The sequence below is a fragment of the Tasmannia lanceolata genome, unplaced genomic scaffold (genome assembly GCF_043159265.1).
Source record: "Tasmannia lanceolata isolate RefF3 unplaced genomic scaffold, GAP_Taslan_0.1 ptg000008l, whole genome shotgun sequence".
Lineage (NCBI taxonomy): Eukaryota > Viridiplantae > Streptophyta > Magnoliopsida > Canellales > Winteraceae > Tasmannia > Tasmannia lanceolata.
In genome coordinates this window covers 1,810,935-1,825,406 of record NW_027518685.1, presented here as the reverse complement: position 1 = coordinate 1,825,406, position 14,472 = coordinate 1,810,935, and the positions used below count along the sequence as shown (strand labels likewise).

Sequence of the window (14,472 nt, the reverse complement as noted above, 5' to 3'; positions counted from 1 at the left end):
GCATCTTTGGTTTAATAACATGTGATAAGATTCATTTCCAACCACTTGTTTCTCATTTTATACTCGACCCTTATTTTCCGCTCCTGCTAACACCAACATCCTTTCTCTCGGGATATTCAATTTCTCTTCCAAGGCTAACGTTTACCGTGCCATTTATTTAAGGCTCCCGGCAAAGGGAAAAGGTAAAATACATCTTATTTCACCGTGGGTCCGTTTGTTTTGGCATAAAAGGCTCCCCTTAAAACAAATTTTTACCCCCAATAGGAATTTTTTGCTGTTTTGTACGGTGGTCAAACTTGAATTTTACAAGAAAAATCATAAAAACTTTGCACGTGTCACGATGGAGCATCCCGTGCTTTTTTCGTGACGGGATCCCGTTTTCCTAGCAACCCTCAAAAGTAAGATGTGAACAGAGGAAGAAGAACCTTGTGGCTGTTCACAACAGGATGAAAATCAGAAAAGCCTGGGGCTATCCTAATCGGATAAGTTTATCTTGAAATTATGTAGCCATTTTTTTTCTGGTAACATTTTATCCAAAAAAAAGTAGATGTGAACTACTAAATAGGTTTTGTATGCCCTGCCGTATCAGCCACATTTCCAATCCAGCTTTATTGAACAAATAAAGCAAATGCAAGAAAATGACGAAATTAACCTCGTGGGTAAGCATTTTAAGTGAAACTTGAGAGGGAATAATAGCTTCATGTCTAGGGATAACATAGTCAATGCGAATTTTACAGCAAAAATAAAGTTATGTAACACCCACGAAGCTCTAAAAAGAGTCAAAACCCCACGTCGTTCTGAAAACGACGCCTACTTTTTTACAAAAAAGACGAAACGGGCAAAATCTGGTTTCTATTCAAAGGAAGAGCGAGGTACAGAGAGAAAATAGGATGATCGGGGGTAATAACGGTAGAAAAGGCGAAATATTTTTGGGAGCAATAGAGGAATCGAGTTTTTGAAATTGGAGGGAATCAACGGCTAGGGGCATGTTCTCCTGGTCGGGGCTGCACTTGGACTGGTGAGGGGGGTGCGCACTGTACATGATAGCGCGTAGGACAGCGGACACAGTAGGAATGTACGCCGTCTTGTTCCTCGCCAAGAGCCACGTCAGTCCCATGAGCTGGCAGTCTCTGCTAAACATCTTGCTCGCCCTGTCGTTCCCCTCTCCGCTCGTCCTGTTTTCTCCTCCCCCTTTCAGCTGTGTTTCATTAACAAAAAATAAAATAAACAATCAACCACATAAAGAGAAAATTACCAAACACAAGAAAAAAATGTAGTGCAGGTGTAGCATTTCTCTTCTCATGGTGAGAGCAATGTGGAGTATTTTTCAAAAAGTAGCCTGACCCCACTTCATCGGATGATCCAAACCGTTCATGTAAAAAGGTTAAACCCCTAAAATCATTTACATATGATGATCCTAACCGTCCGATCCTGCACATAATAGAAACAACTATAGATCGGAGGGTTCAGATAAGAGACCAATCAAAGGGATTTACCAATCCAAGGTTATTTTAAAGAGGAATCGCTTTCTACGTGTGTGAAAGCACTCTATTATCACCTTTTTATTTTCTTGTTTCCCAACACTAAACGTTGGGTTTCTGTCACGGACTCTTTTGCAAAGCAGCACCGAAACGGCGTCCACAAAAAGAAAACATAGAACGAAGGAAGAAATCTCAAAAAATATCTTATTTGCTGCCTTAGAAATAGCAAGAAGACTACACCGATGCGACTAATTTTCCTCTAGCAAAATAGGAAATATCCCACTGCTCTATTTCCATTAACTCGTATATTACTCAAAATGCCACCGTGAACGTAAAAACTACTTGAAAAACCGAAAAGTCCAAACACCTCACTCTATCAGTTTTAGAGTCTGTCCACCCAAAAACAGCTTCCCGAAAATACCCTTTGATCGGGACATTTCTACCCGAAAAGGACCGCTACAAACCATGTATGACTAGTAAAGCACTGTATTCTGAAATAAATCAGGAGGGCATAATTGTCAACCCGATAGAAATCAGTCGCGAAAAAGGAAAGGTAAAGCAAACAAGCAAACGACAACAGGAAAAAAAAGGCAGTGCCGGAAAACTGACCTTTTCGAGGGATTCCAGGCATCTGGTACAACCGGCGTATGACGAATTCCGGCAATTCCGCTCTAAATCTCTGACAGCTGCCTTCGGTGTCGCGTTCCGATACGCCGATACGTTAAAAGCTGCGGGACAGCTCAAGGAGCTGATCTGATGGAGCCGAATCCCGCAAAAACAGAGAATCGCATCACATGTAGAGTTTGGTTGAGGAATATGAATATCATGACTCAGTAATGAGTTCTGCAACGAGTTGACACATTTTTGCGAATCATCATCAGGAATCATTGGGAGATCTGAGGATGCCGGAGCCGGAGCCGAGATTTGGAGCGCCGATTGAGCGTGCGCTGCGAAAAGCCAAGCGGCGAGGACGGGGCAGCACCGGCTCCGGTCGAGATTCCGTCCACAGGCCTCTCCGACTCCACCGAAGAGCTCATCTGAGAGGTCTAGATGGCAGTTTTGTGTTGCAGTTTGGACAGGAAAGGCAGGGACTGTGTTTGGAACCTGGAACGCGCCTGGATTTAATGGCTGCTGCTGTCCGTTGTTTGATTCCGACGGGATTCCGGCGAGTGAGAAAGGAAACAGAGCAAGAAGAACGATACAGGCTTTGAGAAATAAGAAGGCGAGAGATTTCATAGTATGATGACGAAATCGAAGCATTTTTCTTTCTTTCTCTACTTCACACATAACACCTAGAGAGAGACTGAGATTTTAAAGAAACAAACAATTTCTTAGCTCCTAAAAACCTTTCAACTAGCTTCGATGTAGATCTATAGCATTTAGATGCAGTTATCAGAAACTTCTTAAAATTCCTGAGACAGCAGAGATAGCGAGAGAGAAGAAAATAGAGAAAATCTCTGTTCTCTAATCATCTGGCGCTTCAAATCTCAGTTCTCTATTCCTCTGCTACTTCAAAAACCACTCTGCTTTAGCAATTAGCATGAACTGCCGAAATCCGCAAGTAAATACCGCTTCTGAAAGCTACTTCTTAGTTCTTATACAAATCTATCTAAAACAATCAAAAGAAGAGAAAATTTGACTCCTTAGAATCTACTTTCTACAGAAATCTTTCCGAGATTCTCCAAAGAAATACGCTTTTGCAGCAGATCTCCCCCTATGACCCCTACGATTCAAGAAATATTCCTCTCTCGTCTCTTTTTTCTCTCGCTTTTAATTTAAACAACCTCACCACCAAAAACACTGCGAAATATCAGGAAGATAAACAAAAAAATAAGAAAACTTGCAGCTAATCTCACATCAGAACAGAGCAAAAATCGACAAAAACAAAACCACGCAACGATCACAAAATCAGCACGAGTTAGAACTCCGCAGCTCAAAAATTCTCTGGTTTTGTTCTCACCAGAGAAGCGAAGCGGAGCTCGGTGTATGCAGAAACCGTCACCGTAGACTGAAAGGGAGATAATGATATATAATAAAAAGAGAGATTCGTCGAGAGAGAAAGGAAACGGAATCCGAAAAATATAGACCTGATGGGAAAGCTGTCTGGGATTTGTCCGGATGTGGCGTCCTTTTCCTTTTCATTCTCTGGTGAGGTTTTGGACACTCTTTTTCTCTCTCCACCGCCTCAATACATGTGACTCCTCTCTCTCTCTCTCTCTCTCTCTCTCTCTCTCTAGAGTTCAGATGTGCAGTATGGTAGTCACGACTCACGAGAAGCGCGGGATCACGGAAGAAATAACATCAGATTGAATAAAACCTTGTTTGGGTAAATATTTATGAGGAATTATATCGTGTCCATCGTATTCTCGACAAATTAAGGGTGTCGAATGGCACGTCAGGTGTGGATTCTTTATTCATATTCAATGTACAAAAACTGCATTTTCACCTCCTTTTGTTTGGGAAAAGACAAAGAAAAGGGGGTTGGAAATATCATTTCTCAGATTAGAGCCAATTGTAAATAGAACATGGCTAAAAATATTTTCATTGGACGATCCTTACCTTTAATATTATGACCTATATATAAGATGGACACTCTCTTAGGAGAATAAAATACAAAAATTCACCAAGAATCTGATTGCTAGCTCTCTTCAATGGAATGTATTTATGGTGTATAATGAAGCTAGGGGTGCAAGTTTGGCTCTGTCAGCCCTAACCGCAAGTTTGGCTCTGTCAGCCCTAACCCGCCCTGAGCCCGAACAGGGTCAGGGCTGGATTTTCCAACCCTGAGGGCGGGTCAGGGTTCATTTTTTAGACCTTGACTCAAGTCGGGTTGGGTTCTGGGTTAATGCCTCGGGTATCCTGATCCGGCCTGACCCTAAGTTTTCTATTATAGAATTGAATCATCTGTGCATGTTTCTTTTGCTAATATTTTCTATTATCTTGGATTGATGTTTCTGTTGCCCGTCATGTTGTCATATTGTCTTATTTTGTTCCATTTCTCTGTTTATTGATCAGTTTGTTCTATATGATAAGTGGTTGCTTTATTTTTGACACTCTTAACAGGTATTTGCACTAGGGTCAATTAGAGCCGGCCCCGCCCGGCCTTGCTCAATCAAGGCCAATCAAGGCGGGCCAGGGCCAGCACTGAGCCCTGTAGGGCGAGCAATGGGTTGAGGTTTTTCAGCCCTAACTCAGGGTCAGGGTGGGTAAGGGCCGAGATAATGGGATCCAGGATTGAGCTAGGGTTTTTCAAAACCCGACCCAAATCGACCCTATTGCAGCCCTAAATGAAGCCATATGATTTGTCTCTGGGGTCTTTTGCAAAATAAGTCTTCTACTTTGGTTTATTTGCATTATAGATGGACATTTTACACATTTTACAAATAAAGTCATTTCATCAATCTGTAGACCGAAATAATCATGATAGATTTTGTACTTGTAAAAGGACAAAAATGTCCTTCTATGTGAAAAGACGAAAATATACTAATAAAAAGACCAAATATCGATGATGCTCCGTGATATTTTTTAATAAGCTGGATCCCACCAACTAAACAAAGAACCATGTATCGGGCTCGTCCCTCCATTTCACCTCATGTTTTAATGGGGCAAATGCCACGGTCTCTACTCGAGCCCGTGTGTAGTGTGGGGCCCAACATTTTATACCAAACGTTTTAATGGGATGGGGCTCATTTGTTTAGCCAAGATTGCTAGTATATATAAAAGCTATTGATTCAAAACATATCATTGAGTCCCATGGGTGTTTTGGCCATTTTGTGAGTAAAAAAAAATGGACCATGGGTATTTCCATAACAAATTGGCGGTAGGAAGAGAATTAAAAAAGGGGTTTTTGCGAAAGAAATGCTCCACTTTGCTTTATTTGCAAAAAAGTCTTTTAGCTTGACAATTTGCAAATAAAGTCACCATCTTTGAGTGACTTTTCCAATTAAAGTCTTGCCGTCAATTTGTGACCAAAGTGCCCCTGATAGATTTTTTTTTACCAGTAAAATACCAAAATGTCCTTTTGGAACCATTATTTATGTGACATCCTGTTAGAAATTTGGAAGGAAGATTCAAATTAAAATTTCTGTCTTATCAAAGCTTGTCTTTTGTGGTCCAGTGTGACTTGAGTCCAAGATCTAGCGGGTGTGGAGTGGGTCTCAACTCCAATGCAAGAATGTTTAGTCCCACATTAGAACTTTCAAGAAAATTTCACCTCCTTATAAGAGGTGGAGAGGAGGAAAGGCTTGGACCATTAGAATTTGTTGGGTGACCTGATTTTACATGAACCAAAATTCATTATATATAAAATGACGAAAATTATCTTGTAAAAAGACCAAAATACCTTTGAGTCTTATTCATATGTTTTGATAGGGTGGGTCCAGCTAACTCAATTCAAACTCATGAATCATGAGGGCCCACCATTTTGCTTCATGTTTTGATAGCGTAGGTCCCACAATCTCAACTCGAGCCCATTTATATGGTGTGCCCACAATTTTACATGTCATGTTTTGTTTTGATGGGGTGGGCCCAATTTTTTTTTTACACCCATGCAAAAGATCGCTAGCATATATAAAAATGATATTCCCATACCCTTGATTCAAAATTGATGTTTGACTGTCGTGGGTATTTTGGTCACAAAATGATGGCATGACCTGATTTGCAAAATTCACTCAAACGTGATGACTATTTGCAAATTGTCAAACTAGAAAGACTGTTTTTGTTTTTGCAAATAAATCAAAGTAAAATGACTAGATATTTCATTCAAGGGAAGCGATATTTATGCCCCTTTTGATTACTAGGGACACCCAATGCCAGTGTATCAATGACTATAAGGGGGCTAATGTACACTGGCGCTGGGTGTCCCTAGTAAAGTGTTGCTGATTGATTTTTGCAAATAAAGCAAAGTAGAAGACTTCTTTTTCAAAAAAACCCTTTATATGTTTTTTTTTTTTTTTCTCGTAACGATTGGTCCTGAACAGTCCTATTTTTGTCAGTTTATAAAAGGATATGAGTGTACGGAGTACCCATGTCATAAGAAATGGAAATTAATGAAAATGAAACTGTGGTTCAATGGTGACGGTGTTAAGGACTTAGGAGCACCCGTGACACGCCGTGTCTTGGTTTTGGAGAGAGAGATAGAGAGATATGGATGCGTGTTTGAAAATAAATATGAAAAGGGAAGTGGTGAAAGGAAAAGCCTCTCTTGATTGTGATTTTGGATAAGAGGGATGAAGTAGAGAGATTTGGAGGGACCTTTGGTACTGGTAAATTGCTTTACCACACATCAGGTATCTGATTCCCTTTTTGTCTTTGTTTCTTTGTAGGAGCGGGTCCTTTCTTGTCGTGTTTCTTAATCAGAGAGTACAATCATGATAAAAAGCCAAACCATATTTCCTAAACCACCCTCCCCTTCTTCTTCATGGCCCATATGTCTTAGGTGTTTAGATTGTCCTAGACTCTCGGATGCACCAGGGAATGAACCGTTGCTCATTTCTGGAAGTTACCCCTCACCAAATGCTTGAGTTCATTCGTGAAAGCATCCGTCCTTTCCACGGGAGTTTTTTTTTTTCTTTGTGAAAAATTATATGGTGGATGGCCGTGCATGTAGAAACCACCACGGATCAGAGGGTTAGGGTGACGTAGATGGGGTGTGCCTAAAAATCTTTGGGGGAGGCTTAAAATTGACGGTAAGTATAGAAACCACCACGGATTGGGGGGTTAGGAACTTAGGATCATCCCATGAAGAAGAGTTTTGGGAACACCCTATCTACGTCGAGGCCCAACAAATGAATGGTTTGGATCACCTAAACAATGCGGGCTCAACTGTATTTTGGGGCTGCACGTGCATGCACGGCCATCCATTATATAGTTTCTCATTTTGTTACCGTAGCGTCAATATGATCCATGCACGGGAAGAGAAAAGAGAGGGTAGGGGTATTTATGTCATTTAATGTCACACAACAGGTCTCATGCAGCTAGTTATACATATGGTCTTAAATTTCAGACCGAAATTTCGGACTTCGGTCGAGACCGACACCGAAATGTACCGAAACGGCCGAACTGAATTTCGATCAAAATTTTGGACAAAATTTGGAAAAGATAATAATTTTTTATTCCTTTACCGAATTTCTGCCGAAATTATCGAAATTTCGGCCCAAAAAATGACATTTCATGCACCTATACCGAATTTTGGCCGAAATTTCAGGATTTCGGCAAAAATTTCAGTTTCGGTTACCCTCGAAATTTCGGCCGAAACCGAAATTTAAAACCTTGGTTATACTAATACTTGAGGCAATTTGGTGATTATTCTGTAATTGCGGGGTAAAAAGTAAAAACCAAAACAAGTAGAATCTCTAGACTAAATAAAAAGAGATAGACCATTCAAAAAAGGGAATTGCTAGCGTCCATCGCAAAAGGGTTTTCGCGGCTGGTCTGTCGAACATAAGACCAGCCTCCTCGTGAATGGAGACAGAAGCTGTTATCTTCATTAACGAGGTGGGTGGTCTGATGTGCAACAGACCAGCCGCGAAAAGCCTTTTGCGATGGAGCTTTGCAAATCCCTACAAAAAAAATTTCATAGAGAGAGGTGTAGATGACGGTAGCCACTGTTGACGACCAAACGTTGTAGTTCCCGCAATCTATGGAAGTAGATTTGGCACGTGTATTCAGTGGGGCTCACCATTATGGATCAATGATCAATTAGGGCAGCCGATAGAACAATCGTGACTGTCTATTAATAATATGCCCAGCATGGTATTTCATGGCCAATTGACATCTATCGTGATTACCGGCCACTTTTGCCACTTTCAACATTATCAGCCCCCTAGATTTTTTTAAATCTCGACATGAAACCAATGGTTCGAAATGAAAAAAAAATGGAGTGATTTTCTTTTTGAGTGATCCACAGATGAGGAGCCCAGCAGAGGAAGAATTGAACCATGTGGACATGTGGGTGGGCCCAGGCGAAGCTTCTTACCATTCTCCCAAACTTTTCAATGCAAACCATTCCATCCAACGGTCATAAATTTTTTCAGGGTTATCTGATTTAGCTCTGAAGTTCTGTTGTAAGAAACAAAATGAATAGAAAGGGCATTTTGGGCAAATAAATTATGTATCTCTAGTACTCAGTAGGTTAGAAACCAGGCGTGAGTCATAGGTAAAAAACAATGTACAGACAGGAGTTGTGCGTTACAGGCTTACAGCAGAAGCAGCAACTTTAGAAAAAACGTATGTATATAAAGAGAGAGAAATCCGTAAAAAAGGAGAAAAGAGAGAGAAAGAGAAGAAAAAGAAAGGTGTGGGCAGTTGCAGATTTGACGCTTCACATGGAAGATCAACATTTTTTATTATTATAATCTATTTAAAAATAATATCCCAGGCAACAACACAATTATCTCTCTTTTTTAGTTTCTGTTTTTTAAATTTTCGCAAGCCATCGTATTCCATTCCAAGAACGACAAGAGATCACAGTCAGTAGGTAGGGACGTCAGATAAGAAAAACGAAAAGAGAAGAACCACATTGGAATTACCCCAAAAATAATAAAAGAAAAAACTTTCGGGAAGTGTTTCAATAATGCTAAATCACAAGAATCTACTGTTTAAATAAAATAAAAAGCAATCATGCACAATAATTCACACCAAAAGGTTTTCTTCCTCCTAAGAAACTGCCAAATTTCATCATGTTCCTTTTGATTCAGATCGTTTGTCCATTGGGATACTAGTTCAATAGTCCCTCAGCTCCAGTTCTTTGTTTGTTCTGGGTCCCATTAAGTTTTTGGAAATGATATCAGCAAAACCATGTTTTAATTATTGCACTAAGTCAGCTTGTCTTTCCTTAATTTGCGATAAAAGGCAAGAAGTGTTAGTGCATTCTTAAAACATGGTTGTGTTGATATCATTTTCCTATATATTCGTGCCTTTTTCTTACACGAGCTTGTAGTTTAAAAGGGAATTCATGAATACACTATAGGAGGCTGGCCCAAGGAAGAAAAGAGGGTGAATATATAATTTCCCAGAGGCTTTATCATCCCAAGTGTTTGTCCTATCATTCTAAATCAAATGGGAGAGGAGGAGACCACATAAAATGGTAGTCCAGTGAGATGCCATCCTCTTGATTGTTTTGTTAATAGGAAGTGGTGCTAGCTTTTTAAGCTACTTTTAAGCTTTTTGATTTTAATAAGCAGAGAGCGGTTTTCACTTTCTAAGCCTAACTTTTTAGCTTTTTGTTGTGAGGAGAGTGGGCTTCTTCGGTAATGGGGCTTAAAAGGAGGATCCAAAAGCAGTAATCATGACTTCAAAGATCAGCTGAAAAAGCCTTCGAAGATCATCAGATCGTACGGACTGCCGGTTTTGTACCGGTTTTATGTTATGTAGAGAGAGAGGGGAGGTTTCGCTGGAACAGACACTCCCTGGGTCCTACTACTTTTATGGTTCAATCAGCTAAATCTAAACCGTTGATTTTAGTAGTTTTTATAGATGTCCCTGATGTTTCCCTAGTTTGGGAGCAAGTCGATTTGGTTCACATCAAGATGTTTTACAAGATCAACAGTTCTGATTGCACCTACATGTCCGATTCGTTCTTAAGAGTAAAAATCTGGTGGACTCTTAATCGTGAAAAATGTACGACTGAAAATGTGACACGTGGATGTGGCATTGGAATCTGGATAACTATCACATATTCATGAACCTGAATAATTGGGGATTTATCTCTTGTTCTTTTTAAAGATGATTTGTTTTGTCATGTACTCTCGGGTAAGCAAAGTGGTCAGTTTTGTAGCCTTTGTAAAAGGAAGTAAATATACGGACACGGAAAAATGAAATGGGTGCGCAGGTTACTATAAATAGTAGTAGGGCTATGGTGCGCACGCAGTCTGTACAATTGCACGGTTCAGATTTGCTAAGTAGAAATTTTAATCTTCATCCAGTGGGCCCTGCCGACTTGCAAATAAAATAATGTGCTCTGTCCGAATTCCGAAATACCAACCGTTTGATCACTAGAGAGTTATGATCAATGGTCTCAGATGGAAGGTCGTTCGTGTGGGCAACCACAAGGTTGTGGGTTCATCTGATTAAGGTGAGATCATAAGTAACGGCATTTGGCCACACTTTGGGTTGCCAAAGTGATCAGCAGATCTTTTAGGAAGGAGCATAACAGCCATTTCGTTTTAACATTTTCCCATTTTTTGTGCCTTACAAATTGATGTTGCTTATCAATTATAATGTAGAAAAATGATATCCACACTCCAAATGTACAATCAACTACTAATCAAGAAAGTTAAAATAAAAAAAGCCCTGCAAGATCTTTGATTATAAAAAAAATTGGATCTACATATTTAAGTGGCTATTCAATTTAACTCTGATGACTTTACTCCTGGGTTTGGAATTGAAATGAGATCGAATTCCGATTCCTATTCCAATTCCCCCTTACATGGAATGAGAAAAAAATTAAAAAAAAAAATTAATTCAAAAAAAATTAATAAAAATCTCATTATGATGAGGGCGGAATCAGAATATCACCTCGTGGTGCAGGAAACAAATTCCAGCATTTTTCTCCTCCAACTAGTCCACCTTGGTGTTAAACTGTTAATTCTGCCTTTTTTTATTCTATTCATTTTTTCAACCAATTGCAGGAATTAGGCGGAATTGGAATCAAATCTTGGTTACAACACTTGATCCTGGCAGTACAAACGCACCCTGTATGTTTAATCAGAAACCATTTTTTTAGGTTCCATTACCTTTCAATGAGGTGCGATATTTGCTCGTGGACCTGCCCACGATGGCCCCACTAAATGACTTTATTTAATGGGAAATGATATATTCGTCACATTTTCTTCCCTGGGCTACCCACTTGAAGTTTAAAAATAGTAGTCATGACTTCTATTTTTATCTAAACACTAGGCAGTAGACAGGGTGGACCGGGAGAGAAAAGGGGGCATATAAATTCCATTACCTTTCAATGGGTGTGATATTTGGGTGGAGGACCCGTCCATGATGGCCGCCACCAAGTGACTTTATTTAATGGGAGCTAATATATAAGATTTCCCAGGCACGACCTAATTACATATAGGCCCCAACAAACTATTCATTTATAGGAGCCCTACATCCATAGGCCACCCTAGCCCCAAAATCTTCTCCATAGGATGATCCTACCCCTTCAATCTATAGTCTTTCATATCATTCCGTTGCACAGATCAGAGCGTTAGGATAATCCGACAGAGAAAGACTTCTGGGGTTAAGATCATCCGATGGAGAAATATAGTGGGCCCACTAATTTTTTCTTTCTACGCGTGCAACCATCCATACTGACCCAGAACAATCCAGTGGATAATGATCACTCGTGTGGCAGAGATTAACGCTGGGCTTTAAATAATGCGTAGAAAAAAAAAATCAAGGTATTTTAAAATACCTCTACAATTTTTTTAATCTCACTTGTCACCACCCATGCTTTGAACATTACCACTTGGTTGAAATCCAAGATTAAGTACCAAGCAGACCAACGTTGCGGTGGTGCAACACGAATCTATTACTAGATATTAAACAAAAACTGTAAAGAAGATTTCAAGTTCCATCCTTTAGGGCACGTTTCGCTACCATGAATATTTTTTTCATGATAAGTTGGTCTCTCCAAGTGATGAGGGTGAAGTGGCTAAAAACCAGGAAACAAAAAAACCGGAAAGTAGTGTCTCGGAGTAATGAGAGGTGGCTAAAAATCAAGAAACAAATAACTCTACTCAAAATCGGATCGATTTTTTCATGACTCTAGCCACTTCTCAAGCTCATCTCAATCGTGCTCTCTCAAATCTCTCTCATTCTCCCACTGCCCTACACCTCTCCCACCTCTATGAGACACATTTATCATGAAAAATAAAAAATCCCCGGCAGCCATACATGGCCTTAGCGCTGTTTGGATCGGAAGAGGACATTTCTGATGGAAATTTTTTCTGGGATTGATAGATTATGGTTAATTTAGACATATATTATCATTAATTGAAGGTCCCTCTAAGTAAAAATTGAATAGGATCGGTTCTAGTTATGTCTCTTCATGTGTGAAAAAATGTAAGAAAGCAAAATTCAGGCTCATACCTTCCTATTGATCTTATGTTATATTCAATCTGATCATCATAATGGATGGTTGTATATAAGGATGTGATTGCTTAAAAAAGAGAGAGCATTTCTCTCTTCTATCTAATTGCCATATGATTAATCTGGGATTGAAAGCAAGAGCTGAAAAACATTGTTGTAATGCTACTTTATGAACAGGTTGGTGACTTATCGAATATTAAGTCTAGCAATCTTTAGGTCTATTTGTTCAAAAATTGATTGTTATTTATTTTTCCGCTAACTCATTACCAATTCTTTTTAGGGAAATGATATATACACCAAGGTGTTTCCATAAACAAGCGCTCCACTTGTTTGTCATGTAGTATTTAAAGGGATTTCAGAGGATAGCTTGGCGCAGATATCATTTCCCTTCTTTTTATTATTTTGTTTTGTTTCTAAATATTAATTCTTTATTATTGTATCCTTGTTAGTTGTTATGGGTTTTTATATGGTATTTGCATGCAGGTCAGTAGGTGTACAGTGGGGCCCACCTTGTATGAAGATCCAAACCATTCATTTGCTGAACCCCTAATGAAACAGGCTGTGCCCTAAAAATCATCCCCATAAGATGGTCCTGAACCTCCGACCTGTAGAGGAATGGCACATTATAGAAAGCACTATATATCGGAGAGTTAGGATCATGGTTTTAAATTTCGGATTTTGGTAGGGACCGAAACCGAAATTTGCCGAATTTCGAAGTTTGGCCTCTACCAAATGGAGGGGCCCAACAAATCAATGGTTTGGATCTTCGGAGAAGTAGCAAAGCATCATGCTTGGTTAATAATTAAAGTCATCAAGTACTCAACTAATTACAACGAGCTCGAAATATTATGTTACCGATAGACAATGTGTTCTAAATTCTGCAACTTATGCTCAAACATTCAACTAGCACTGCTCTCGGCTCAAGAAAGATGAAATGCGATTTTCATAAGACTGTTGCAATATGAATTTAGGAGCCAAGAAATTATAGGATGCTTCATTTGGATCCTTATGCTAGAGCTTGATAAATTGACAAGCACTTTGTTGTCTGGTTTAAAGATAAGTACAGGCTTCAATGGCCTCACCTCCCCTCTTACTTGATAAGATATATCTAAAGACGGACCTTTACCTTCTCTTTGGTTGTACAAAAGCCGGGATGGCTTAGGGGTTTTGCTTGGCATTCGGGTGCCACATCAGAAAACCAGCTTGTTTGGCTGCTAATATAGCATTGAAATCCTTAGCATGGATGTGATTTAATAAGACTGTTGCAATATGAATTTAGGAGCCAAGAAAGTAAAAAAAAGCAAACATTCATTTTTCAGAGTAGGTGCCTTTGAAGTGCCAAGGCATCTGCTGCTAATGGTGATCTTTGAGCTTTCATTAAAGATTAATGGCTTTGGGCTTCTGCCATACCGCTATCTGGTTAGTGATGAAAAAAATAATAGCTCTACGCAAGTTTTCTACCTCCCCTATTTTTTGCTTAAAGTAGTTAACGAAACATTAGATTTTTCAATTTGCCTGTTTGTTTTAGATTTTGAGAACCGATTTGAGTCCAAAACTGATTATTGGGCTCAAAATTGAACTCACCTCGGACAGTTTGGTACTGTACTAGTATATCATCCTCTATTGTACTCATCTATTAGTAATTCCTGGTTTCTCATTCCTGCTATGCATTGATACTTCCTTCCTGGAATTTGATGTGCACCATTCAAGATGTTTCTCTCCACTTTGCATGATTGAAATTATAAAGCACTTGTTAATGGGATGTGCCATTTTAACATGACCTTTTTTTTTCTTTTAGTTTATATAAGCATGTATTCTTTTTTAAGCTAGTTTTCTTTGATCATGGGTATGATTTCCTCCTGGTCTGTGACTTTGCCCTCTTGGGGTAGGAGCTTTATAGCTTCATGGA

At 39.4% G+C, this 14,472-nt stretch overlaps 1 protein-coding gene across 1 annotated transcript; it reads right to left on the bottom strand.

Moving 5' to 3' along the window:
* Positions 1 to 639: 639 nt before the first annotated feature.
* LOC143883884 (putative GPI-anchored protein At4g28100) lies at positions 640 to 3,634 on the bottom strand. Its single transcript, XM_077387205.1, has 2 exons — positions 2,091 to 3,634; positions 640 to 1,198 (listed from the first exon to the last, which is right to left on the bottom strand). Exons 1-2 carry the CDS (start codon positions 2,766 to 2,768, stop codon positions 857 to 859), a joined length of 1,020 nt encoding a protein of 339 aa, XP_077243320.1. The 5' UTR covers positions 2,769 to 3,634; the 3' UTR covers positions 640 to 856.
* Positions 3,635 to 14,472: the final 10,838 nt, after the last annotated feature.

Bases quoted from the DNA above. Each gene is read 5' to 3' on its own strand.
- LOC143883884 (XM_077387205.1), bottom strand. From the start codon at position 2,768: ATGTGTGAAGTAGAGAAAGAAAGAAAAATGCTTCGATTTCGTCATCAT. The intron at 1,199-2,090 runs GTCAGTTTTCCG...AATGAAACACAG, and splicing joins GCCTGGAATCCCTCGAAAAG to CTGAAAGGGGGAGGAGAAAA.